The following is a 26,975-nucleotide window of genomic DNA, read 5'->3' as shown; positions in this document are numbered from 1 at the left end:
AAATTGTTCAGCTTGAAGATCAGAGTGGTCAGTTTGTATGGAACCAGAAGATATGAGGGAGATCTTAGCTTGAAAAAAAAATGAATATTCACTCAGGAAAGGGCACAGATTTGTGGGAAGTAAGGATAACAAGCAGTGAAGTTATGGAACCTATTCAGATTAAAGAGGAGGAAGTGATGGCTGTCTTAAAACAAATAAGGTTGGATAAATCCCCAGGGCCTGACAAGATGTTCCCTTCGACCTTGAGTGAGGCTAGTGTAGAAATTGCAGGGGCTCTGGCAGAAATATTTAAAATGTCCTTAGCCATGGGGTGGTGCCCGAGGATTGGAGGGTAGCTCACATTATTCTATTCCTTAAAAAAAGGCTCCAAAAGTAAACCAATAAATTATAGGCTCGTGAGTCTGATGTTAGAAGTAGGTAAAATATTGGAAGGTATTCTTAGAGATCCTATATACAACAATGAATAAGCAGAAACTGATTAAGAATAGTCAACATGACATTTTTTGTGTGGTAGGTCGCGTTTAACTAATCTTGTAGAGTTTTGAGGGGGTTACCAGGGATGATTATAAAGGAAAGGTTGTGGATCTTGTCTACATGAGCTTCAGTAAGGCCTTTGACAAGGTCGAACATGGGAGGCTAGTCAGGAAGGTTCAGAAGTTAGGTTTCATGGTGAAGTAGTGAACTGGATTCGACAATTGCTGAACAGGAGAAGCCATAGAATAGTGGCAGATGATTGCTTCTCAGACGGGAGGCCTGTAACTAGTGGTGTGCCTCAGGGATCAGTGCTGAGACTATTATTGTTTGTCATCTTTGTCAATGATGTGGTCGATAATGTGGTAAATTCGATCAGCAAGTTTGCAGATGACACTAAGATTGGAGGCATTGTTGGCAGCGAAGAAGGTTTTCAAAGCTTGAAGAGGGTTCTGGACCAGCTTGAAAAATTGGATGAAAAATGGCAGGAATTTAATGCAGACAAGTGTGAGGCGTTGCATTTTGGAAGGACAAACCAACAAAGGACATACATGATAAATGGTAGGGCACTGAGGAATGTAATTGAACAGAGGGATCTGGGAATACAGATAGATACATGATTCTCAGGCAGATAGGGTTGTAATGAGAGATTTTGGCATATTGGCCTTCATAAATCAAAGTATTGAGTATAGGAGTTGGGACGTTATGGTAAAATTTCTTAAGATATTGGTAAGGCCAAATTTGGAATATTGTGTCCAATCTGGCCACCTAACTACAGGAAAAATATCAATAAAAGAGAAAGAGTGAAGATTTACTAGGGTGTTGCCCAGACTTCAGGAACTGAGTTCGAGGGAAAGGTTAAACAGTTAGGGGTAGAAAAATGAGGGGAAATTTGATTAAGGTATTTAAAATTATGAGGGGATAGACAGTAAATGTAGATCAGCTTTTTCCCTTGAGGGTAGGTGAGATATAAATCAGAGGATAGGTTAAGAGTGAAGAGTTAGAGGGAGCATGAGGGGAAATTTCATAACGCAGAGAGTGGTGGGAGTGTGGAATGAGCTGCCAGCTGAGGTGGTGAATGCGGCCTCAATTTTAACAATTAAGAATTTGGACGGGTTCATGGATGGGAGACATATGGAGGGATATGGACTGGGGGCAGGTTGGTGGGATTAGGCAAAAAATAGGTCACCACAGACAAGAAGGGACATCTTTCTGTGCTGTAGTTCTAACCCATTTCCCTGATGTCTCCACACACCTAACATTCTTGAAAAATTCCATTAAGGATTTACTATGGCAAGCCATTCCCTGACCAGAAATTATTATTTCTGAATTTCTTATTCAGATTATTAAATAATGAGCAGAAACCAAGTTGAATTCTGTGTGGTCACTGTTTTCAGCAAGATTTCAATAGAGAATTTGCCATCCTATATCTGGCAAACATGAGTGCAGTGGAACTTTACCACTTGGCCACTTCTAGCAAGCCATCCAACTCCGTCAATGAGGAAAGAGAAGAGTAATCCTTTAAAAAGGATGCTATTACTTACTCAAAGTGCCCAAGTACTGGCTGGCTTGGTGATACTCATATTTGTTGCATTCCTGGTATGTTCAATAGCTGTGCATCACATAACACACAGAGCACAAGTGAGTGGAAACAGGTTGAGATGCAAAGACAGCAAGGAAACAACTGGCAATGGGTAAGGTCTGTTGAAAAAGACAAGTTTTCTGAATTTGTAGACAAGAGCATCTGCAATTTAGTATATGGGCAGTTGTGCACAGGGATGGAACCTTACTTTATTTCTTGTGATGAAAATATATACAACACGCAGAACCAACCTAGCCAGAGAGACAGGGGCAAAAACTTAGTTGACAGACAATTACTAAAGCTTACACATGTCACATTCTGACATTGTCCAATCACCATCTTCCCAAGATCCACAAAGTGCTTTAGATTCTGGGGGAGGAGAGGGGGTGCAGTTGTTACACTACATGAAGGATCTTGCTTTGGGAAAAATTAAAGTAGGCTTTAAGGTTTCAAACAAGGTTAATAATGGATATTTATATGAACAGAAAACTTTTGTACTAATTGATGCCATGCAGCATAATGAAGCCCTTGGCTTCATTGCCATAGAATTGAACAGCACAGAAAGAAGCTGAGGTCCACTGTGCTCATAGTGACCATCTGTACTTCTCTACACCAATCCCATTTACTAAAACTTGGTCTGTATGTTCTTTGCCTTGATGAATCAAGTGTTAGTCATCATCACCCTGTACAAAAACAAAGGTGAGAAATCAGACTGCTCAAACTACAGGGGAATCACGCTGCTCTCCATTGCAGGCAAAATCTTCGCTAGGATTCTCCTAAATAGAATAATACCTAGTGTCGCCGAGAATATTCTCCCAGAATCACAGTGCGGCTTTCGCGCAAACAGAGGAACCACTGACATGGTCTTTGCCCTCAGACAGCTCCAAGAAAAGTGCAGAGAACAAAACAAAGGACTCTACATCACCTTTGTTGACCTCACCAAAGCCTTCGACACCGTGAGCAGGAAAGGGCTTTGGCAAATACTAGAGCGCATCGGATGCCCCCCAAAGTTCCTCAACATGGTTATCCAACTGCACGAAAACCAACAAGGTCGGGTCAGATACAGCAATGAGCTCTCTGAACCCTTCTCTATTAACAATGGCGTGAAGCAAGGCTGTGTTCTCGCACCAACCCTCTTTTCAATCTTCTTCAGCATGATGCTGAACCAAGCCATGAAAGGCCTCACCAATGAAGACTCTGTTTACATCCGGTACCGCACGGATGGCAGTCTCTTCAATCTGAGGCGCCTGCAAGCTCACACCAAGACACAAGAGAAACTTGTCCGTGAACTACTCTTTGCAGACAATGCCGCTTTAGTTGCCCATTCAGAGCCAGCTCTTCAGCGCTTGACGTCCTGTTTTGCGGAAACTGCCAAAATGTTTGGCCTGGAAGTCAGCCTTAAGAAAACTGAGGTCCTCCATCAGCCAGCTCCCCACCATGACTACCAGCCCCCCCACATCTCCATCGGGCACACAAAACTCAAAACGGTCAACCAGTTTACCTATCTCGGCTGCACCATTTCATCAGATGCAAGGATCGACAACGAGATAGACAACAGACTCGCCAAGGCAAATAGCGCCTTTGGAAGACTACACAAAAGAGTCTGGAAAAACAACCAACTGAAAAACCTCACAAAGATAAGCGTATACAGAGCCGTTGTCATACCCACACTCCTGTTCGGCTCCGAATCATGGGTCCTCTACCGGCATCACCTACGGCTCCTAGAACGCTTCCACCAGCGTTGTCTCCGCTCCATCCTCAACATTCATTGGAGCGCTTTCATCCCTAACGTCGAAGTACTCGAGATGGCAGAGGTCGACAGCATCGAGTCCACGCTGCTGAAGATCCAGCTGCGCTGGGTGGGTCACGTCTCCAGAATGGAGGACCATCGCCTTCCCAAGATCGTGTTATATGACGAGCTCTCCACTGGCCACCGTGACAGAGGTGCACCAAAGAAAAGGTACAAGGACTGCCTAAAGAAATCTCTTGGTGCCTGCCACATTGACCACCGCCAGTGGGCTGATATCGCCTCAAACCGTGCATCTTGGCGCCTCACAGTTTGGCGGGCAGCAACCTCCTTTGAAGAAGACCGCAGAGCCCACCTCACTGACAAAAGGCAAAGGAGGAAAAACCCAACACCCAACCCCAACCAACCAATTTTCCCCTGCAACCGCTGCAACCGTGTCTGCCTGTCCTGCAACAGACTTGTCAGCCACAAACGAGCCTGCAGCTGACGTGGACATTTACCCCCTCCATAAATCTTCATCCGCGAAGCCAAGCCAAAGAAGAAGATTGTGAAAGCACCAGCCTCCATCAGGCCCTCAGGCAGCATGTTCCGGATTCCAGTTTCAGCTTCCCTCTGAACACCTTACCCCTCATCCTAAGCCTATGTTCTCTAGTTGTAGACACTTCCACTGTGGAAAAGTATTCTTTTATATTCCTATGTATGCCCATCATTTGTTTGTTTCTCTCTATCAGCACCCCCATTCATCTCCCAAAACCTTCTTTACTGCAAGGAAAACACTCCAAACCATATTTACCATATTAGAGGACCATTACATCGCGGGCAATGTCTTGGCAAACCTTTTCTCCATTTTCTCCAGTACAATCATATATTTTTTATGGTGTTGCAACTTGAACTGTACATTCCTTGAATTCTCCAATCACAATGTCCTACCACTTAGTGAACACAGATGAGAATCATTTATTTAAGACCACACCTTTGTTCTTTGACTCTATGTACAGATTGCTACCTCATTGCTATTAGCCCTATCTCTGGTTACCTTCAGGCTCTTAATATATTTTTAAAATACCAAACACACTGATATTTTGCGCTATTTTTCCTCTCCTATTTTTTTTTAAGTACTCCTCCAAATAATTTCTATGCTTTGTAAAGGCCTCCTCTTCAGTTTCTTTTTCTGTCACATGGTCTGTTTATTTCTTTTTTTATATATATTTTATTTAGTATAAAACCACTTAGTAAACATAATGCAAAAATTCAAACTAAATCCAAATACATGTGGTATTTTATAAAAAAGAAAAAAATAATAAAGAAATACTCAAGAAAGACAAACCTCCTATTAATTTCCCCCAACCCCCTACAAACTAAAAAAAAGAAAAAGAGGGACAAGAAAACCACGACAGGAGCACTTCACTTTCCAATAATTTTAAACATATAAATATTTATAGAGACCTACAAGAGAAAGGATATGTTCGAGATTTATTTAAATTTTAATACCAAGTTTGTAAATATGGGCTTCATATTTCACAAAATGTATGATATTTACCTCCTAAATTACAAGCATTATTCTCAAGTGCAATACAACTCAGAACTTCTTTGTGCCATCTGTCCTTTTCCAGATCAGTATCCTACTTCCAAGGTATAGCAATACATTTTCTAGCTATTGCTAAAGCAATTTAAACAAATTTTACTTGATACATATTCAGTTTTAATTTAGGTTTAATCCCTCTAACATCTCCCAGTAAAAATAACATTGGATCCTATGGGAATTTTACTCCGGCTATTCGTTCTAACAAATTACCCAAATCAAGCCTATCAGATTTAATTGTGGAACACTGCCAAGTCAAATGCAAAAAAAGTGCCAACTTCTTGTCCACCTGTTTATTTCTTTATGCACCCTTCAACATACCTTGACATCCGTGGCTCCTTTCTAATATTATTCTAATATTTCACTTTTTAATGACTTTTACATGTCAGTTGTGTAAATGTTTGCAAGCAGCTCCTTATAAACTACTTCTGCCAAATCCAGCCTCATAAAGTTAAAATTGGCCTTCCCTAAATTTAGGGAATTGATATTTGGAAAATTCTTATCCATTTTCATAACTACCTTAACATTTATAGACGTATGGTGACTATCTCCATAATACTCTTCCATTTGCCCTTCAATCATTCCTTAAGACTAGGACCATTATGCTTATTCTCAGGAAAAATATCACCCCGATGTACTTGGAAATTTCACCCCTCACTGCCCTTCATACTAAGGTGAGTCCAGTTAATACAGGGGAAGTGGAAATCCACTACTCCATGATGCTTTTACTCTTACATCTCTTTCTTCTTTTCCATTCAGTCACTTCTATTTCAACGTGCCAAACATTTTCGTCTGTGTTCAGTTCCACAGCAACATTCAGAAAACTTTCATCCCACTGGTTAATCTTTGCTAAGTGCTTTGCAAATGACATAAAACCTATTCCTCAATGGCTGCAATCCATTCAGGAATATTCATGTAGCCTTGCTTCTGATTGTGGTATTGTTTGGTTGCTGAATGTAGATTTCTCAGAAAGATGATTTCTCAGGTGTTTGTCCTTGTCCCCAACCCATGGACCTTTCAATTACCCTGCAATGACAGAGGTTGGGGGTGGGGAGTGGAGGTTGCAGGGAAGAAGATGAAAGACTGATGCAATACGATAATATCCCAGCAACTGTCAAGAAAAAAGCAACTAATCCATGTGATGCATAGCTGCAAATCACACACCTATTGCATGTTAATCAAATTCTTTGCAATTCAAGAAGTAGTGTAATCATGTGAAGGGGATTGCAAGGTGACGGGGACAAATGATTTCAGGTAAAAGACATCAATCACCTACTGACACCTAACAAAGACAAAAGCTACAGATACAGGAACTTTGAAAAAGAATTGAACCCACTGATCAAACAGCATCCATGAGCAGAAATGGTCAGTCAATGTTTTGGGCCCGAACCCTTTATCAAAGCTTCTGATATCTGCCGTGACAGCCAGCAAGCAGCTCTTAGTTAAGAAGCCTAAGGCTAAAAGCCCATAGAACTTGTGATTGATACAATGCTCAGTATAGGGGGGAAAAAATCCAGAAGGTTGTTAACTCAGCCTACATCATAGACATCTGTCTTCACTGTATTGTGGACAAGGTTGGTTGCAGGATTTTAGTTTTTAAACACCGTGAGCTCGAGGCCATTTAACACATGTACAGAGCTGCCAACACAAGGGCTGGATGGTTGAACCCTTCAGAGCAGCGCTGTGTCACCACTCTCCACTAACCCGGGTCCACACCAGTGGCAGCGCTGGTGTTGCAACAGCTCCGGCAGCTCCCCATCCAAACCATCTGTACAGAAAAAGTACAAAATGAAGCAGAAGCCATTTATTCTGAGACAGAAAAATATGCTTATTGGATTTAAATTTCCCATACAAAGAAGCAAGTGGGAAACCAGTCTGGTTGCAAGATTGTTAAGTGCAGTGGCTTGAAGTCTACAACGAGAAAAAGAGCCAATCAACCTGATGCAGTTAGTTCAAGCAAGGAGAGTCAGAAGCTGATCAGACTTGTATAGGATCTTGCCATGTGCAGCAACGTAAAGAAAAGGGGGTCCACTGAGCAGAAAGCGGAGCCTGGGAATTGAGTGTGGAGTGAAAGGAAAGGGGTAGCTGGGTGGAAGTAGGAGGAGGGGTAGACATGATGTGAAATGAGGGGAGAGGAATGCCATGAGGAGTAGAAGGAGGAGATATACTGGGTGTGGGGCGGGAGGCTGGGTACATTATGGGAGGGGACTTTGTACGAGAGTTTATCTAAATGCAGATGTCATGGTGAGACAAGATGAGGAGTGGAGGGAAGCAGAGCAATTGAGAGCAGAGAAGGAGCAAAAACAGAATACCTCGGTACTTAGAATACAGTTATATATTTAATTTTGTTTAGACATTTAGGGGAATATTTTGGATGTTCAGTGGGATTTTTGATTTTAAAATGATTTCCTCTCAGTCTATCTCCTCACTTTCATGGCGCCCTAGTAAACAGCCTGAGGTTAATTGCTTTACACTGTGGCCTCCGTTGGTCATGGTTGACCATGGGTACTGCGCCTCTGGTAGTCACTGGCTAGCTGAGCAGCGCCGACTGTGGCTGTTGAGGCCGATGCTGGAACGGCAGGCTCTGTCACTATTGCTGCATGTGTAGGGCACTGTTTACCTCTCTGCTCCTCAAATTGACTCAAGATCATTTATCACCTTTACTCTAGGTGTTGACAAAGAGTACCTCACCATTTATGGCGGTCATCTGCTGTATCCTCCAAGCACTCTAAGTTGATTTTTAAGCCTTTCATGTCAAGCTTGCAGAGGTCCTTGAAGCAAAGCTGGGGTCTACCAACATTCCTTATGTCATTTGCTAGTTCTCTGTGGAGGAAGTCTTTCAGTTGTCCACCATCCTTCACACAACAGATGTGGCCCAGCCAGCGCAGTCTGCATTCTTAAAAATCTTAAAAGCATGAACCTTGTGGGAAGTATAGTGCGGAAGAGGACCTCTGAATTTTGTCTCTCCAGGTGATGTTAAAGATGTGGCAAAGGCTGAAAATTATTGAGTTTTCTCTCTTACTTGGAGTAGATGGACCAAGTCTTGCTACCATTCAGGAGAGTGCTGATAATGCATGCATTGTACACAGCAGTCTTGGTCTTTGTTGGAGTTTCTGATTCTCCCAGACCTGCGGGGAGAGTCGAGCAAGGATCAATGCTGCTCTGCTGATACTCCTATTGATTTAATCATCAAGGGAAAGAGGGTCACTAATGGTTGACCCCAAATATGTGAACTTGTGGACCACTTCTAGATTGTAGTTGTCGATGAAAACGACTGGTATCTCCAACTACGTTCTGGGCCAGGACAATTGTTTTCTTTGGGCTGATGTTAAGTCCCAAGTCCTTGAATGTCTTGGAGAAGTGACCCATGAGAATCTGTAGTTGCTGCTTGGTGTGCGAGGTTATAGCAGGACCATCGGTAAAGAGCGTATCGCATACTAAGATCTTTCACACCTTTGTACTTGCTCTCAGGTGTGCAGGGTTGAACAGCCACCCAGTAGACCTGGTGTGCATGTGGATGCCTTCTGTTGACATCCCAAATGCATGCTTCAATTGCAGAGAAAAAAAGATGCCAAATAATGTCAGGGCCAACGCACATCCTTGTTTGACTCCATTATGACTAGTGAAGAGTTTTGATGAGCTGCCATCATACTGAACAGTAGCCCTCATGTCGTCATGGAATGACTTGATGATACTTTGGAGTTTTGGGGGACAGCTGATGTTGAGGAATCTGAAAGAGCCCATCCTTACTGACAAGGTCAAATGTCTTGCACAAGTCGATGAAAGTGACATAGAGGGGTTTCTATTGTTCCATGCACTTCTCCTGGAGTTGACGGAGGTCAACAGTTAACAGTTGATCTCCCTGCACGAAAACCATATTGAGACTTGGTAGACTTGTTCTGGCAGAGTTTGTAGATGTGCCAGAGTTACACGAGCAAAGACTTTGCCAATAATACTCAGGAGGGAGATACCCTGTAGCTGGTGCAGTCACTCCTATTACCCTTGTTCTTGTACAAAGTGACGATTTTAGAGTCGCGCATATTCTGTGGTACGTCTCCTTCCTTCGAGCAGAAATTGCTTTACTACTGGGAAATTAAATCTCTAGTTCTCCATTGCTAGTATGAAGCAAGGTTACTCTTGTCCTGGGATATGATGTGAATGTCAGCTGGAAGCAGTGGGAAACAGCTGGATTCTTTCCCTTTTATTTTATGGTTGATTATTAGATTTCCCTAGGATACTAGGTTTTGTACCATGCCTCTCTGTCACAGTAATGCAAAATTGGCAGATATTATCGTTAGTCAGTGTCTCAAGGTTAGAAGTGAGCTTTGTGTTTGCAAAGATTCAGCCAAGTGATGTTAGTGAATTGGATGATAGAGTCATAAAGCAGAGAAACAGGCCTTTTGGTCCAACAAGTCATGTTAACCAAAAGCCCATTTACACTAATCCTGCACATCTTATTGACTCCATACATCTCCCCACCCACCCCCCACCCCCAACCCCCAGATTCTCTCCCGCATCTACATTATGGTGCCCAACTAACTGATCAAAACATACATCATTGGTATGTAGGAGAAAACTCAAGCACCTGGATGTAACCCATATGGTATTAAGAAAAGTGAGTAAACTGCACACAGACAGCACCAGAAGTCAGGATTGAATCTGGGTCATTGGAATTGTAAGACCACAACTTTAATGAGCACTGTAATGTGCACTTGGTATATTAAAAAAAAAGACCTGGCCTTTGTTTTCCTTTGATCATCATTCTGCTCTACGTTGCTTCTGGTTCAGACAAATCATACCTCATCATTCCACAGACAGATCACAGCAGAGTAGAGGTCAAGGCTTATGTGATTTGCTCTTGCCCCTTATTGGGGCTGGTATGCACCTACCCCTCCCTCCTCACAACATCCACAACCCTCTCCCCAGGAGAATCTTTGATTTTGCAAAAAGTTTAACTATCAGTAACTCGTCATTAAATATTAAATTTAGCTCCCTGCACATTACACAGCACATTCTTCCTCCTCTTTATCCTCCTTCAAGCCAGGGTCCTTGACTGAGCCTGCCACCTCATTCCTTCCTAAGATCTTACTCCATCAATTAAACAACCAGATGCATTAAGAAGTCCATTGACCCAATAGCTCAGTGCTTTGCTGCCATTGGAGGCACAGCAAGAATCCAATGAACAGGAATTGGCAAGCAAATGGTGGCAAGATCACAAATTTAGCTACCAGTGATCAACTCTGTCAATCCAGTGTAAAAACACTTACAGCAAAAGATGGTGTTGGGTGGGTCACATAATCCACCCATCTGAGATGTTATTTAATTTAATAAAGAGAAACTTGTTGAATTTATTCTAACTTACTGAATGTTGCTTTTCACTTTGAAGTTTACAAGGTTCAGTCGCTGAGAATCCAGCATGAGGTAATAAATTGGATTAGACATTGACTTTGAAGGAAAAGCTAGAGAATAGGAGTAGATGGTTGCCTCTCAGACTGGATGACTAGTGATGTGTCTTTGGTGCTGCATCCATTGTTGTCTGTAATCTATATATCAATGCTCTTGATGATGATGTTAATTGGATCAGCAAGTCTGGAGATGACATTAAGACTGGGGGTGTTGTGGAGAGTGAGGAAGGCTGTCAAAACTTACAGCTGGATTTGAACCAGTCAGGAAAATGAGCTGCAAAGTGATAGATTGAATTTAATACAGATAATTTGAGGTGTTGCACTTTGGGAGGACAAATCATGGTAACACATTGTGGTGAACCTCTGCTAAGCTGCCTGTCTCCCCTCTGGCAAGCCTTGCTGTGCTAACATTGGCTGTGCATTATCTCTACTGTTAAGGACACTCCCCTTGGGTATAACTGTGTATGCACCCATTGTCTTTCATTATTGTATCATGTTTCTGCTAATAAAAACCATGATTATTGTTTGACCACATTGTCTTTGTTTACTTCATCAACTGGCACTTCAATTATATTAGCAGAAATGAATGCAGCACTCAAGCCAGAGCAGCTGATAATCGACCATTCTACCCTGAGGACTAGAGAAATTTTCAACCACTGGATTGCTTGTTTCGATTACTACATGGCTCAAAACAACATGGTCAATGAGGTGATACAGTGGGGCCACCTGAATTCCCTGTTGGGTGAGGTCCCTTTTGTCGTAACGCAAGGAGGTACCACTCTGTCTATAGCCCGGGAACGTCTGACTGCTTACTATGCAGTGCCACGGAACGTGGTGCTTGCTCGACACCAGTTGCTGACTAGACGCCAGAAACCCGGGGAAAGTGATGCTGCCTATGCACTAGCCCTCGACTCACTGGCAAATGAATGTGATGTCAGGGCAGACAATGTACAACAACACCACAATGCCTTGAAGCTGGATGCTTTTGTCAACGAATCTACTCCAGTTACATCTGACAGTGGCTGCTGGAGACAGAGCCCATAACCTATGATCAGGCAGTCACTCTAGCCAAAAGTGCTATGTGGTCCAGTGAAATGCTAGAAACCAAAGGGGAAACATCCAGGAGTGCTGGAACCCCAAAGGAAAGAAAAGGGCGAATCCCAGGCAAAATGCTACTTCTATGATAAGAGCTAGCACCCCAGACGGAAGTGCCCGGCTCGACTTGCTACCTGCAGCTATTGTCGGAAGCTCAGCCACTTTGCTAAAGTGTGTAAGACGAAAAGTACTCCCACTTTTAAGAAGAAGAGAAGGACCAAGAAAATGCGTCCTGGAGCTGCAAGAATAGAAGACAAGTGAAAAGGAGGAATCTTCAGACGAGCTGACTGAATTGGCTTCAAGTGATGGTGAGGTGAGATCAACTCAAAGTTCCCGTGATAGCTCAATTGACTGTAAAGCTTGGGGGATGTTACGGACTGGAATGGTCGACTATGAAGGGGGAGGTGAATGGTGAGACCCTCAATTGCCTAATAGACTCGGGGAGTACTGACAGCTACATCCATGAGAAAGTCACTAAAGCTTTAAATTTGTGGAGATATCCAGTGAACTGAAAGATATCGATGGCTTGAAGTGAACTTACAAAAACTGTACGGGACAAGTGTAAAGTTACTTTAAACTTGCAGGACATTGCCTTGCTGATGTTTGGCTTTTTGTGATGCCCGAGCTCTGCATTCTTGTGTTACTGGGGTTGGATATTCAATCTCAGATGAAAAGTGTAGTGTTAAATTTCGATGGGCCACTACCTACACTTATCATCCCCCATGCTAGTTACGGTGGTCTGTCCACATTAAAGATCAAAGCTCCCTCCCTTTTCAGTGATTTATCCCCTGAGTGTCGGCCCATCGCTATTAAGAGCCATTCTTACAGCAAGAAGGATCGTGAGTTTATCAAAGCTGAGACCCAGAGATTGATTAAAGAGGGAGTGATTGAACCCAGTAAGAGTCAGTGGCGAGCCCAGATGGTGGTTGTGAAAGAAACAACTGGCTATTGACTACAGCCAGACAATCAACCTGTTTGCCTACCCCCTGCCACGCATCAATGAAATGATTAATCAGATAGCGCAATACAAAGTGTACTATCGACCTCAAAGCAGCTTACCACCAAATCCCCATTAAAAAAAGAGAATGACCCTATACGGCCTTTGAGGCTTATGGGGGTTTATACCAGTTTAAAAGGGTACCTTTTGGAGTCACTAATGGTGTGTCAGTGTTTCAGAGGGAAATGGATAAGATTGTTAAAATGTATGAGCTACAGGGTACATTTCCCTATCTGGACAATGTTACTATCTGTAGGAAAACACAGAATGAGCATGACAACAACTTAAAGAAATTTTTAGCAACAGCTATAACTTAACCTTATATTTAAAGAGGGTAAATGTGTTTTCAACGCGACAGAGCTGCCCATTCTGGTCTACATTGTCCGCAAGGGCAAAATCCACCCCGATCCGGAAAGAATAGCTCCCCTTAAGAAGTTACCACCCCCAGACTCAGCAAAAGCCCTTAAAAGGTGTATGGGATTCTTTTCCTACTACTGCAAATGGGTATGTGACTACGCTACAAAAGCACGCCCTCTGTTTGACACTAAATCTTTTCCTCTCTCTGCTATGGCCTTGAAGGCTTTTGAGAGAATTAAAGCTAATATTGCCAAAGTTGCACTTTCGTCCGCTGATGAGGATGTACCATTCCAAGTGGAAACTGAAGCCTCAGATTTTGCTTTGGCAAGAACCCTTAATCAAAAGAGCAGACTGATGGCATTCTTCTCCCGCACGTTACGCGGACCTGAACTAAAACATCCTGCCATTGAAAAAGAACCCCCGCTATTATTGAAGATGTTCACTACTGGAGACGCTTTCTAGCCGGCAGAAAATTTACCTTGGTTACTGATCAAAAACCTGTAGCCTACATGTTCAGTACTAAACACAAAAGTAAAATAAAAAACGATAAGATGGCACGTTGGCGAATAGAACTCTCAATTTACAATTATGAGATCCAGTACAGACCGGGCAAGTTAAATGATCCCTTTGACACATTGTCACGACCTGCTGCCGGTGATCAGCTTGAGGGGCTAAAAGAGATTCATAGCAGACTGTGCCACTCAGGGGTCACGAGATTCTTCCACTACATGGGCTAACAACCTTCCTTACTCCCTAAAAGAAGTAAAAAATCTGACTAAAAGTTGTCCTGTTTGCGCAGAATTCAAACCACAGTACTTTAAAGCTCCAGAGGCCACTCTCATCAACGCAACCCGACCTTTTGAGGATTAGCTTAGATTTTAAAGGGCCATTACCTTCCAATAACAAAAATGTATATTTCCTTACAGTAATCAATGAATATTCAAGGTTTCCCTTTGAGATAACCTGCCCTGACATCTCATCAGCATCTGTCATTAAGGCACGACAGAATTTTCATCATTTTTGGTTTTCCCAATTACATTCATACAGATAGAGGCTCAGCATTCATGAGCGCTGAACTGCACCAAGCCCTGCTATGAAAGGGGATTGCCACCAGCCGTACCACGAGCTACAACCCACAGGACAAAGGGCAGGTCGAAAGGGCTAACACTACAGTCTGGAAAACTGTTAACCTTGCATTAAAGACAAATGGTTACCCTGTTACCCGGTGGCAGGAGGTGCTGCCTGAGGCACTATATTCTATTCAGTCTTTATTGTGTACTGCAACAAATCAAACAGCTCATGAATGTATGTTTGCTTTTCCTAGGAAATCAGGAACTGTGATGGACTGGCCAGCCTATTTATCTGAGCCTGGGACCGTGCTGCTGAAGAGACACGCTCGGACGCGTAAAATGGACCCTCTAATCCAACCAGTTCAGTTACTGCATACTAACCCCAACTATGCTCATGTTAAATTCCCAGACTGGAGCACTGACACTGAACCTCTAAGAGATCTTTCTCACACCCCTACTCAGAGTGATCCTGAGAGACTGGACTCACCTCCCCAGCCTGTGACCCCTAGTAAGCATTCAGATGGTCATGCTGATGCTCCACTGCCTCACGCTGTTGATTCTGGAGCAGGTCCAGAAGTCAGACCTTCCCACACTACAGACCCAGGACCTGTATCAGTTCCCAAGGTTGCAAAGCCTACAAGGCCTGCACCTGTTCCTCTGAGAAAATCAACTAGAATTCATTTTGATTGCTTTGCTAGATACTGGCGTATTTTTGGCTGTCAGAGAATTCTCAATGCTAGATATGGTATCCATGTATTTCTTGCTTAAGTTTTACCGAGCAGCTATCCTTTTGATTTTAACCCTTCTTCTGCCAGGGGGGTTGGGGGGAAACTGCTAAGCTGCCTGTCTCCCCTCTGGCAAGCCTTGCTGTACTAACATTGGCTGTGCATTATCTCTACCGTTAAAGACACTCCCCTTGGGTATAACTGTGTATGCACCCATTATCTTTCATTATTGTACCATAAGTTTCTGCTAATAAAAGCCATGAATATTGTTTGTCTTTGTCTACTTCATCAACTGGCACTTCACACATAAACTGTAAGGCACTGCTGAGTGAAGTAGGACAGAGTTCTGGAATACAGACGCATAATTTCTTGCAAGTGGGAACACAGGGAGAGTCTTAAAGAAAACTTTACACACATTGGTCTTCATAAATCAAAGTACTGAGTACAAGAGTTGGAATTATATGTTGACCTTGTACGAGACAATGGTGAGGCCAAATTTGAAATATTTTGTGTGCAGTTTTGGTTACCTATCTCCAGGAAAGGTATCAATAAGATTGAAAGAATGAAGAGAAAATTTACAAGGATGTTGCCAGGGCTTGAAAAGCTGAATGATAGGGAAAGAATGAATACGTTGGAATAGGTCTGGAGTGTCAGAAAATGAGGGGAGATTTGATAGAGGTATTATTATGAGCTCCCGTTATAGTAAAATGGGATTATCGATGTAAGGGATAGTATAGACAGGAGGGACCAAATGGTCACAGTTAACTTTAAACATTTCACACAAGCAAAACACAAGTCTCACCCCAGCAATAATTGAATACATTGGAAGAACTGAGGGAAGGCTTGTCGAAGTCTGTTCCAGAATTCTGTACATTTGCAAAGGCATTGTGATTTTGTAAGGGAGAACCATTCTGACGGCTGAAGAGAAAACAACTTTTTGAAGCAGCTATTGAGGCCAGCCATTTTGTGGAATTCAGAGCAAAGCATACTCTGTGAATGAGTGGGCCTTTTCAGTGGATTGACCTGTTCCAGGAGGGTTTTTTGGGAAGCAAAGTGTTCAATTTTGGTTGTGACTAACAGTGAAGGTCATTTGGAGAGACTGCTTCATTTTAAGTGTGACGAGGAATGAACGTACTTGGAGAGACTGGTCCCAGGGTCTTGGAAGCTTAATGGAGGCTGCCCTGTTCCAGTCTTGCCTACAAAAGGACCAGGAGTTTTATGACCACAGCTCCTGTGGATGGACATTTCTTCAAAGGCAATGCAAGAAAATTCCTGAGTCTGTAGCAGCCACAACTCCAGTCTTCCCATCAGTTCATCATTAATTCTGGACATCAAATTTCAAAGGCCTATGCTTCAACACTGAATTTGAAAGACTGAACTTTGAAGTAACTTTCTGGATTTCAGATTGGACTGTAATGGTTTGGGTATATCACACACACACTTGACACCTGGGCATAGCTGGGGATAAATTTAGTGCTAAGGATAGATTAAAAGTTAAGACTAGAGTTTCAAAGTTAGAAATAAAATAAGCATTTTAAAATTAAACAATGCCCGGTTCATTGTCTATTGCTGCCCGTTATGTGCGGTTCCTAACAGTATACAAAATTATAATGGGTATAGATAGGGTAAATGCAAGCAGGCTTTTACCCCTGAGGTTGTGTGAGCCAAGAACTAAAGAATATGGGTTAAAGGTGAAATATTTAAGGGGAATTTCTTCACTCAGAGGATGGTAAGAGTGTGGAATGGGCTGCCAGCAGAACTGGTGGATGCGGGTTTCATCTTGATATTTAAGAGAAGATTGGAAAGGTACATGGATGGGAGGGAAAGGGAGGGCTCTGGCCCAGGTAGAGATCAATTGAACTAGTAATGGGCTGATGGGCCTGTTTCTGTTCTGTAGTCTTCTATGGTTCTATGTAGGGTCTTGATGAGGCCACACATAGAATATTGTATACAGTTTTGGTCTTTTCATAAAAGGATATACTTACTGTCAAGAGAGTGCAACAAGAGTTCCCACATTGGTTTCTGGGATGATGGATTTGACAAAAGAGAGATTGAATAAAGTAGGACATACTCTCTAGAGTTCAGAAAAATGAGAGGATATCACTCAAAAGCAAATAAATTCTTACAGGGCATGACAGGCTAGATGTAAGGAGAATATTTTCCCTGGTCAAGAATTTAAAACTGCTGTTCACATTCTGAATAAGGCTTTTAGGATTGAAATGAAGAGAAATGTCTTTACTCTTGTGATCCTGAATGTTTGGCATTCTTAACATTGATAGTTGTAGAGACTCAGTGAGTTCATTCGAAACAGAAATGAATAGTTATGTGGATATTAAGGGAATCAGGGGATGTATGGATGGTGCAGGAAAATGGTGCTGAAGTAGACGATCAGCACTGAATGGCGAAACAGACCCAAAGGTCAGATCTCCTCTTCCTCTTTTTGTTCTTAAGATAGATTAGGGGTCTGCAGCCATCATTCTGCACTGGGTTCAACTTTTACACTGGCAAAACATTCCTTTACTGGGCGAATATATCAGTCACTGGAGTAAAATACGACAAGCACAGAGGTTCTAATTTTATATGGATGTGCTCTACACATTAAATTTTTGAGCTTCTGGGTGATGTTGTTTAGTGCTTTGTCTGAGTCAATTTCTAAACTTTCACCAGGGCTGCTCTATGTTTGTGCAGTGAATAAGAGAGAGAGGTGCCATTCCAGTTGATGTTTCACTTTGTATTCATCAGAGGTTGCAGAGGTAGAAGAACTTTACTTGGGACTTCTTTGAGGTTGGTTTAAGCTGATCAGAAGCATAAGGTTCAGTCGCCCTGGCTAACGGAACTGTGCTTGCTCCAATGGAAGGCTCTTGGTTGCAGTGCTAGTTACTTGTGTGGATAAAGACATGTGTGTTTGGATGGATTGGCTTTTCATTTCTCATGAAGGCTGCATTGTTCTAATTGAAGCTGTTTCTAGTCTACCAATGACTTTCCTTATCAGTAGGAAATCTGGTCCAATGGGTTTACAAGAATTATAAACAGTTTGAATTGTATTTTCCAATTCCAATCAATTGCTCCAGGTTGTCTGATCATTTAATACTGAGAGCAATTGAAAAGATTAAAATTTGAGGTTTGTCTAAAGAACAACGCATTCATTTATATTTTGCATGAATATATTTATCTCTATCACAAACAACAAAATTCTTTGGCAGTAACTGATTAATGAGATCCCCCTATCATTCAAGCTTTTGAGATGAGAGTCCTTTAGATACTACTGCTAATCTTTATGGGAGTAACTTCATGCCAGTTTTTTTTGAGTAGGTGAATGGTTTGCTAACTTGACTTAGATGGAAATGTGTGGTTAAAGTACATTAGGGTCTGCTGCTCACATGTTGAAAACTTGAGAGGAAGAGGCGGGCAGTGACCAGATAAAAGGGGGAGCCTCTGTTATCACATGGGTATGATAAATCTGAGTTCCATTATCACATGTCAGTAAACTGATTAAAATGAGGATTGGAATTGACAGGATTATGATATAAAGCAGGTTGAAAATAGTAGCAAAGTGAAAGGTTTTAGCAGTATCAGTATGTCAAATGTGTTAAGTCCTTCAAAAGGTAGTAGGCTGAAATGCTGTAGTGCTCTGGGATAGCAATTCCCATTTGGTTTGACTGAGGGAGTAATTCAGACCAAGAAGATATGGTTTTGAAAATGAAAAGCCTCTGCCCTATGTGTTGAGGAGAATGCACTGAGCTCATTCCACCTTGGTTTCTCACACACTCCACTCTACCACCACTTCCTGAGTATGTCCCACCCCAGCACCTTATATCCCACCTGAACTGATTGCTAGTAAGGAGGCCCAGAGATAATAAATCACACTGGGTGCACAGTTTGCTTTTAATTTTAAAAGAATTAGCACAATAACAGGCCCTTCTGCCCAAATACACCCATGTGACCAACCAACATACTCATCCCATACATCTTTGGAACAATGGGAAGAACAAACACTCAGAAGAAAACTACAAGGTTATGGGGAGAATGGAAAATAAAATAAACAAGATTAGTCAAATCTTAGAAGAATTATTCATTTAGTCTGAGGAATCAATTGATCTGAAGTTGTTGAATCCAACATTGAGCCCAGTAGCTGCAAAATCCCAGACAGAAGATGAAATGCTGCCCTTCAAATTTATGCGGAGCGTCATTGTAACAGGTGCATGAGACAAGAGATCAAGAAGTCAGTCTGTGGGAGGGATGGAAAAATAAAGCGAAGGCAACAGGCAGCTTGTGGTCACCCCTGTGGACTGAACATAGGTGGTCTTCAAAACAGTCACCCAATATTGCTGTCAATATTCATGAAGTGAAGTTAAATGCATTTCCACCATTTTATAGTTTAGGTTTCCATCATTTTCAGTTTTTATTTCATATTTATTTACCAAGTGAGATTTCATAACACCACTTTAAAGAGGGTGAATTGCCATGCCAGTCGAATCCCCAGTAATAAAAGGAAATACATGGCAGGGCAGGCAGCATCTGTGGAATGCATCAAAGCATTCATTCGAGAGATACTGAACCCATTTCAATTCCCCTACAGAAGGAAACATTCTATTGATGATGGATCGTTCTTGCACCATTTAATGAGATTTTCCATCTTTTCTCTGTAATCCAACTCATTGATGTTGCTGATGAGGCCAACTACTGTCGTGTCATCTGCAAACTTGATGACTCTGTTGGTGCGTGGATCTGGTGCTGCCGTCATGGATCAATCAGGTGAACAAGACCAGACTGAGCACACAGCCCCAAGGTGTAATGGGGCTTGGCATCGTGCTGCCAACCGGGACGGACTGTGGCCTTTCCTTTAGGAAGTCCAGAATCCAGTTACAGAGAGGAGTGTTGAGTTGCGATGAGGACAGCTTCATCATGAGCCTTTGGGGTACGATCTAATTAAATGCTGAGCTTGTCAATGATCAGCAGGCTGGCATTTGAGGCATTGTTCTCCAGTTGGTCAGGATGGAGTGGAGGGACAAGGCTATAGCATCATCAATAGAATGTTTCCTTCTGTAGGGGAATTGAAATGGGTTCAGTATCTCTCGAATGAATGCTTTGATGCATTCCATCACCAGACGCTCAAAGTATTTCATAATAGTGGAGGAAAGTGCCACTGGACCATAGTCATTGAGGCCTGTTACTGCTCCCTCTTTGTTACTGGGATAATGGTGGCTGCCTTGAAATCCACAGGGATGATGACTGCTGAAATTCTATTGAAAATGTCTGAAAGGACTTCCGTCAGTTGATCTGCACAGTCCTTCAGTACCTGACCGGGTACATTGTCTGCAGGGTTAGTGCTAAAATATATGTTAAAGGGGGGCTCATACAGTGGGGTGGGGGGGGGGGGGAGGTGCTAGCCGGAACATACCTATTGATGAGGGGGGGAGAAAGAGGGATGGTGTTGCTGGCACGGAGCTGTCCATCAACAAGAGGGGTGCAAGCCGGGACCCACCTGTTGACGGAGGTGGAATGGGGCGATGCTGGCAGGTACTTACCTGTTGACGGCAGGTAGCTGGAAACTACCTGTTATTAACACCATCTGTCTCTCTGACGTGGGGCACAAGGACACCCTTTTTATTGTGTCAAGCTACTAATGCTTGGCACATATTACTGACGCGGTTGGGGGCGGGTGGAGTTTCATTAGCGTGCATCAGCCGAGATGCTACTGATGTGGGAGGGAGTGGGGTGGATCTGATGGCCAGAGATGGCCTGTGACTGTATGGGGGGGTACAGCACCTCATTTTGGGGAGGGCACAGCACCTCATTTTGGAGAGGGCACAGAAACTCATTTTGGGGAGGGCACAGAAACTCATTTTGGGGAGGGCACAGCACCTCATTTTGGGGAGGGTACAGCACCTCATTTTGGGGAGGGCACAGCACCTCATTTTGGGGTGGCAATTCCCACGGATTCCCCCTCTTGGCGCCAACCCTGGTTGTATGGTCCCTGCCTTGGAGTCTTGTTTATAGCTTATTCCCACGATGACCCTTCTGCCACTCTATCAGAGATAATCCCATCCCCATGCTCCTTGAAGTTTAAAAGTATCTTTTAACTTTAAATATTACCTCTGTTCTCTTCCCACAGATACAGCCTAGCCTACTGAGCATTTCCAGCCTTTTCTGTTTTTATTTAGTACTAACAGGATACCTGGCATTGTCCGGGAAATAAAACACTCAGTTGTTGACTACATGGTTGAAACAAAATACCCAAAAAGTAAATCTACATAAAAATATTTTTTCAAACATAATATTTATATTCTTTGTAACAGAGAGAGACAGTTATTCAACTGGGTTTGACCACTTGTTTTTATTCTGAATGTACATTGATACACAGCACTGGTAACTAATTGAGATGTCCCTGGTGCAACTTCAATTTTTTGAACTTCATATGACCTTAAAGGTTAAATTCAATGTGGTCAAGACTTACAGCATTAAATGTTACCACAAATATGGTAAACAGTAATGCAAGTCTCTGCTAGTAAATACTTGTATAATAAAAAGTAATGCATGTCAGTGCAAGCTGGTCAAAAAACACTTTTAAATGACCTTAAAGGTTAAATTCAATGTGGTCATGACATTCAGCATCAAATGTTACCTCTACTGAACTCCTTGGACATTTCTAGGTGCTCCAAATTGATTTGCATGGAGTACAGACAAACAAACAGACATACATGCACAATATATACAAGATAAAATATTACCTCATTATGATAAAGATATTATCAAGGATATTTAATTAATTTGCATTAGCCAACAATTTATGACCTTGTCTATGACAGGTGACATACAGGATACTTAGGATATACTTTTTATTACATTTTATTTAAGAAATAATCTGTCAAACAATACAACCAGCGAGGACATTTTTACAATACAAACTAGAGAAATGAGATTTGCAACAGCTGAGCCTTTCCTTACCATCACAGGTCCTGTTGTAGTGAGAATTTTCCTGCTGTTGATTTTTCAACCTGCACTGAAACCTGTGTTGCCAAAATTCAATGAACCAGGGATTTTTAAAGTGGTTCTCAGGCCGCAGCTGAAGGTAGTAATCATCGAACCAGGTCACGTCAGGTGATTGGAGTTTGATTGTTATACCTCCAACAGCTTCACGCTGGTAGCCGTCTATCACATCGTATCTATCTGCCCAGCCATCACTGTAATGCACAAGAAATAAGTTAATGTTAAAGGGCATCAAAATGTCCATTCATAAAGATGCAAAAATAAATATTTGGCCTTTACAATATGTAGGAAGCATTAAGCCTTTGGTATTTGTTGTTACTTGTACTGAATAATCTGCAATGTGCAGTGCAGAACCAGCCCTTCAGCGTTAATTGGTGCAAGCTGTTGCTCAGCCTTCTCCCATTTGGTCTGCATTCATATTCATTCATCCTCTTTGTTCCTAATTATAACCACGGTACTCCTCAGCAAGTACTCCTTACAGCACCAAGTTCCACATCAAAAATACTCAATGGCTAAAGAGATTTGAGAGGATGTGGAAGGCACCCAAAGGGCCCTGGGCACTAAAGGCTTCCTCATCGTGTCAGAGGTATGGATCTCTGCTCAAGCTTCTGATAGTTTGGACTGAACTAAGTCTCGTGCGGCTGCAGAGGCTTTAGAAATGCTGGATGGAAATCCACAGACATTCGGTGACTCAGGGTGGTGGGGGGGGGACGACGACTCTCTTTCACTTGTATTTCTCTGAATGTATATGGGCACTGGGCAATATTAAAACTAATGGCAAATCTTTGTCTGTGCTATTGTGTAATGTAATATTACATTTCTGTTTTATTATATGACAATAAATAGCATCTGAGCTTTTTCCTCAATTTCCTCACAGATTTATTCAGTCATTGTTATAGTTATTGGCTCTGGAAATGTTTTCTCTCTGCTTAGCCATAACTTTACAATCCTCCATAAGGCCAGTTGTCAGCTGATGTCTGTTCAATTTATAATTCAGTTGTTTTCATTGGATTAAAAAGAAGCAGAAAAAACATTCTATGGATTGTAATGTCAAAAAGAAGTTTGTGAGAAATCTGGATTCAAAACAGAAAATCTTGAAGATGCACAACAAGTTAGCCTGGTAACAATTTTCAAGAAGGATCTTTTTAAATCTTCACCTATCACCACCACTGTGAATTTTTTCTACCCCTATCCCTGACACTAAAATACAAAAATAGTTTGAGATTCTGCATATTGGGGCCTATCAGGTAAATTTGATAATTGCATCCCAGGTGGGTAAAGCTATTACGAGAATCAGCAGGAATTTGGAAAAATGAAAGAAGCAAATACATCTATGGAAAAGCAGTTTGGCCTGTGGCTAAATGGTTGGCAATAAAATCAGAGTAAATATCAAAAAAGTTTTTTAAAAAACTACAAGTACTGCCTGACTTGGGACCGATGCGACTTACGTCCATCTGCACATACAGCCAATATTTTTTTAAAATATGAAGAAAAATATAACATTTACATGATTATGTTGTATTTTACAAACTATTACTGGGATACAGGGCCTGTAAGAGCCAAAATGTGCGTACTTACCTTGTTAGTCAGTGTCCCGGGGTCCGTAGACTGGGCACGGCCATCTTGACTCCTGTGCACATGCACAAGTCTTTGGTTGGTGCATGCATGGTGGGTTTGCATATTGGAGTTTGGTTAGCCAATGCATGAGAGTGAAGGGCAGGAATTAAATATCATTAGGGCACTTAACCCTCGCGCATGCACCTACTAAACTCTAATATGTGAACCCACCATGCATGTGCCAACCAAAGACTCACGTGTGCGCACAGAAATTAAGGTGGCCGCACCCAGCCTACAGACCCCAGGACGCTGACTAATAAGGTAATCATGGACCAGAATGCGGAAAGATTCTCCAAGATTGATCGACAAATTCAGGAAGCTTTAAGTTGTTATCGTCAAATCTACGATGAAAAAAGATTTGATTAAAAAGATTGCTTTAAGACTTTGGTATTCCACACGTGCAGTCAAAATTTCAACATGTCCATTTCGAGATACAACTGATCCTTTGGTCCCAATTATGAGTGTACGTCAGGGAGTATCTGTATATTAAAGATGCCTGATGCAATGATCCACGGTAATAACTCCAGAGAACAACAGTTATAGAAGAAGACCTCAAATCTCTGATTCAGACCCTGGACAGCTACATCTTGAGTAGATAATATCTGATTACAATTTGATGGGTTTTGGAGATTGTGAAGCTAGCTAAGGATTTTAGTTAAAGATAATGAGATTTTTCATAATATGTCGTGAAACCTTTGGGATGTTTGAACTAATCATGATTAATAAAAAAAACTACAATTAATAGGCCAAGCCATTATCTGGTGTGATTTGTAGTGTTCTGTAGTGGTGTGGTGGACAGAGGGAATTCACAGATACATTTGGAAGAGATCTGGCTACCAGAATGGGTGAATGATCAACATGAAATACACACCCAGATGGTGAACTGTTGGCGACTTGAGGGAGAGGAACCTACACAGGCTGCAGGCTGCGGGCAATTTAAGATCAAAGGACTCACAGCAGGCTGTGGGCTACTGGAAACTGGCTCAGGAGAACCGGACTCAGATTTGAGAGAATGCTGCGGACAGGAAGGCACCCAAAGGTCCCTGGGTGCTTAAGGCACCCTTATATTGTGTTGGAGATTTTGATCTGGGCTCAGGTAGCTGATGGTTTGAACTAAACAGTCATCTTCTGCAGGTGCAGAGGCTGAAGGAGTGCTCGAGGTGAATCCACAGACATTCAGTGATTCTGGGGGCTTTTGCTTCTCTTTCTCTGACCATTAGAGGTGCCGGGCAATGCTAATGGTGAATCTTTGTCAACTTTATGGCCTACTAAGGACAATTTTGTGTAATATTACATTTCTGTTTTATTACATGACAATAAATAGTATTTGATCTGCTATGAATGTAAAGTGGTGCCTGGGAGGGTGATCAGGATGTTGGAATCAAGAGAGGTCAGGGGTTGATGCCCGTGGAGATTACCACAGTGGATTGGGGCCTGGATTGGACTTGTAGTCAGATTTCTTTAGGCTTGAAACAGGAATGAGAACTTAGAGTCAGAAGTCTGTGGACTGGGGACAAAGGACTAAAGCCTAAAGTCAGAGAAGCTGAGCATCAGAGCTTGAGTACGAAGGCTGCGTCGCAAAAGCTTGTTGGAAAGATACTGGTAAGGAGCAAGGAACTACTGAGAACTTTAGGTTAGCAAGTAGTTAAAATGAACCACAGTCAGCTTCTGTGCTGGGAACTTGGGCTCCTTTTAAAAGCTTGTTGTTTTGAGAGTGCTGAATAACAGGCTACTTCAGAACGTCAGGATCTAATTTTCTTAACAACATTATTAAGGAGCATTGCAGCAACAATGATATTACATGCACATCCAGCATGATCACCATCTGCACAAGTCAGTTTCAATGTTTGGACAGAGACACAAGGGACTCCAGATTATGGAATTTACAACACAAACTGCTGGAGGAACTCAATGGTTGAAGCAACATTTGTGGGGGGGGGGGGGGGGGGTGGGGGGGAGAAAATGCTGAGGTTTCAGATCGGGATGAAACACAATAGAGAAAACCTACCGGGGACATCTACCACCTAAAATGACAGAAGGAGAAGGGAATGAAAAGAATTGACTCAGTGGAATTTCTTGTTTATTTTTATTGAGTGACAACATTGACAGGTTTAATATATCTTAGATTCTGAACTTTAAATGAATGGGAGGGGAGGTAGGGAGGGTGGGATGGGAAGAGGGAGGGGGGGGAGAAAACAACACTATATATTTGAAAAGGAAAATGTATGTATCTTGATCAATGTGGTTTATAGTGTGAAAAATAAAAAAATTAAAAAAAAAGAATGCATGGGAGATAGCCTATATAAACAGGCCACCTGAAAGTGCATATGAAAGGCTTGGTTTCAATCAGGATCATAATTGCCAACTAAGTGATAATGGCCACTGTCACTTTGTTTTAACACCCTCATTCAAAAATAAAGGAGATAGATTTTCAAAGGCTGTGAATTTAATCAGCCAACAACAATGACCCTATTTCCCATTATTTCTAAGACACAGAATAACAAGCACACACACACATAATGAATCACTAATGCTAGTAAGGGCACTTCCAGGAGAGTAAAGTTAATGGTAGACAACAGAAAGGTCGGCAACAATACTGCAGCTAAATGCCAAATATACTATTCTGTGGGAAGTCTAACTCAGAAAGAAATTTAAGCGCAAATCAGCTTGTATATTGATCCTTGTTCTTTTCATTCCCTCTCTTGGCTATTGAATACTGGAAATGTCCATTTTTGGTTTCCAAAGCAATAATCAAGTTAAAGACTAAGGGATTTTTTTTTCCCTGTTCTGCTTGGGTAGAAATAGGCTGAGAAGAAATACCCAAGAAATAGTTTGTCCCCTGAGAAGATCCACAAAAGGGAGAGGTGTCAGAAATGGTCCATGTGAATATGAGGACACAAAGGTGAAACAATTGTTGAGTTTCACACGAGTGCAGGAGGCAGTATCATTGCAATCTTCAATGTAGTGGAGAAACAATTGGCAGAGGTGGTGCAGAGTAGGTTTGGAACAAGGACTGCTCCATGTAGGCAGTGAAAAGACAGGCCTAGCTGGGGGACTACACCATCCTTTATGGAGTCCAGGATCTCAAAGAACCATTGGTTGCGAGAGTGGACCTGATAGAAAGGGAAAACAAATTACAGACTACAGTACATTTGAAAAAGTGAGGGCTGAAGCTGTGGCAAGTGAGAGAAGGAGCAGAAGGTTCCTATGATGGTGAAGAATCTAGGTGTCAGGATTCAGAGTGAAAGCCAGTGGGAGAAACAATAAATGGAGTGAAGGTATCTGAGATATTGGCTGGGACTAAATTGGGAGCCCTGAACCCAGAGCTAGAGACTGC

At 42.2% G+C, this 26,975-nt stretch overlaps 1 protein-coding gene across 5 annotated transcripts in view; it reads right to left on the bottom strand.

The window, feature by feature from the left end:
* The window catches only part of grm5b (glutamate receptor, metabotropic 5b), a 266,837-nt gene that overhangs the window by 150,913 nt on the left and 88,949 nt on the right, over nucleotides 1-26,975 (bottom strand). For all 5 annotated transcript variants that reach the window (XM_069890877.1, XM_069890878.1, XM_069890883.1 and 2 more), the window contains one exon: nucleotides 21,980-22,215. In XM_069890877.1, the coding sequence (XP_069746978.1) occupies nucleotides 21,980-22,215 (236 nt within the window). The remainder of the gene's footprint in view (nucleotides 1-21,979; nucleotides 22,216-26,975) is intronic.

The sequence above is a fragment of the Narcine bancroftii genome, chromosome 7, assembly GCF_036971445.1.
Source record: "Narcine bancroftii isolate sNarBan1 chromosome 7, sNarBan1.hap1, whole genome shotgun sequence".
Taxonomy (NCBI): domain Eukaryota; kingdom Metazoa; phylum Chordata; class Chondrichthyes; order Torpediniformes; family Narcinidae; genus Narcine; species Narcine bancroftii.
This window is presented reverse-complemented; position numbering and strand designations above follow the sequence as displayed.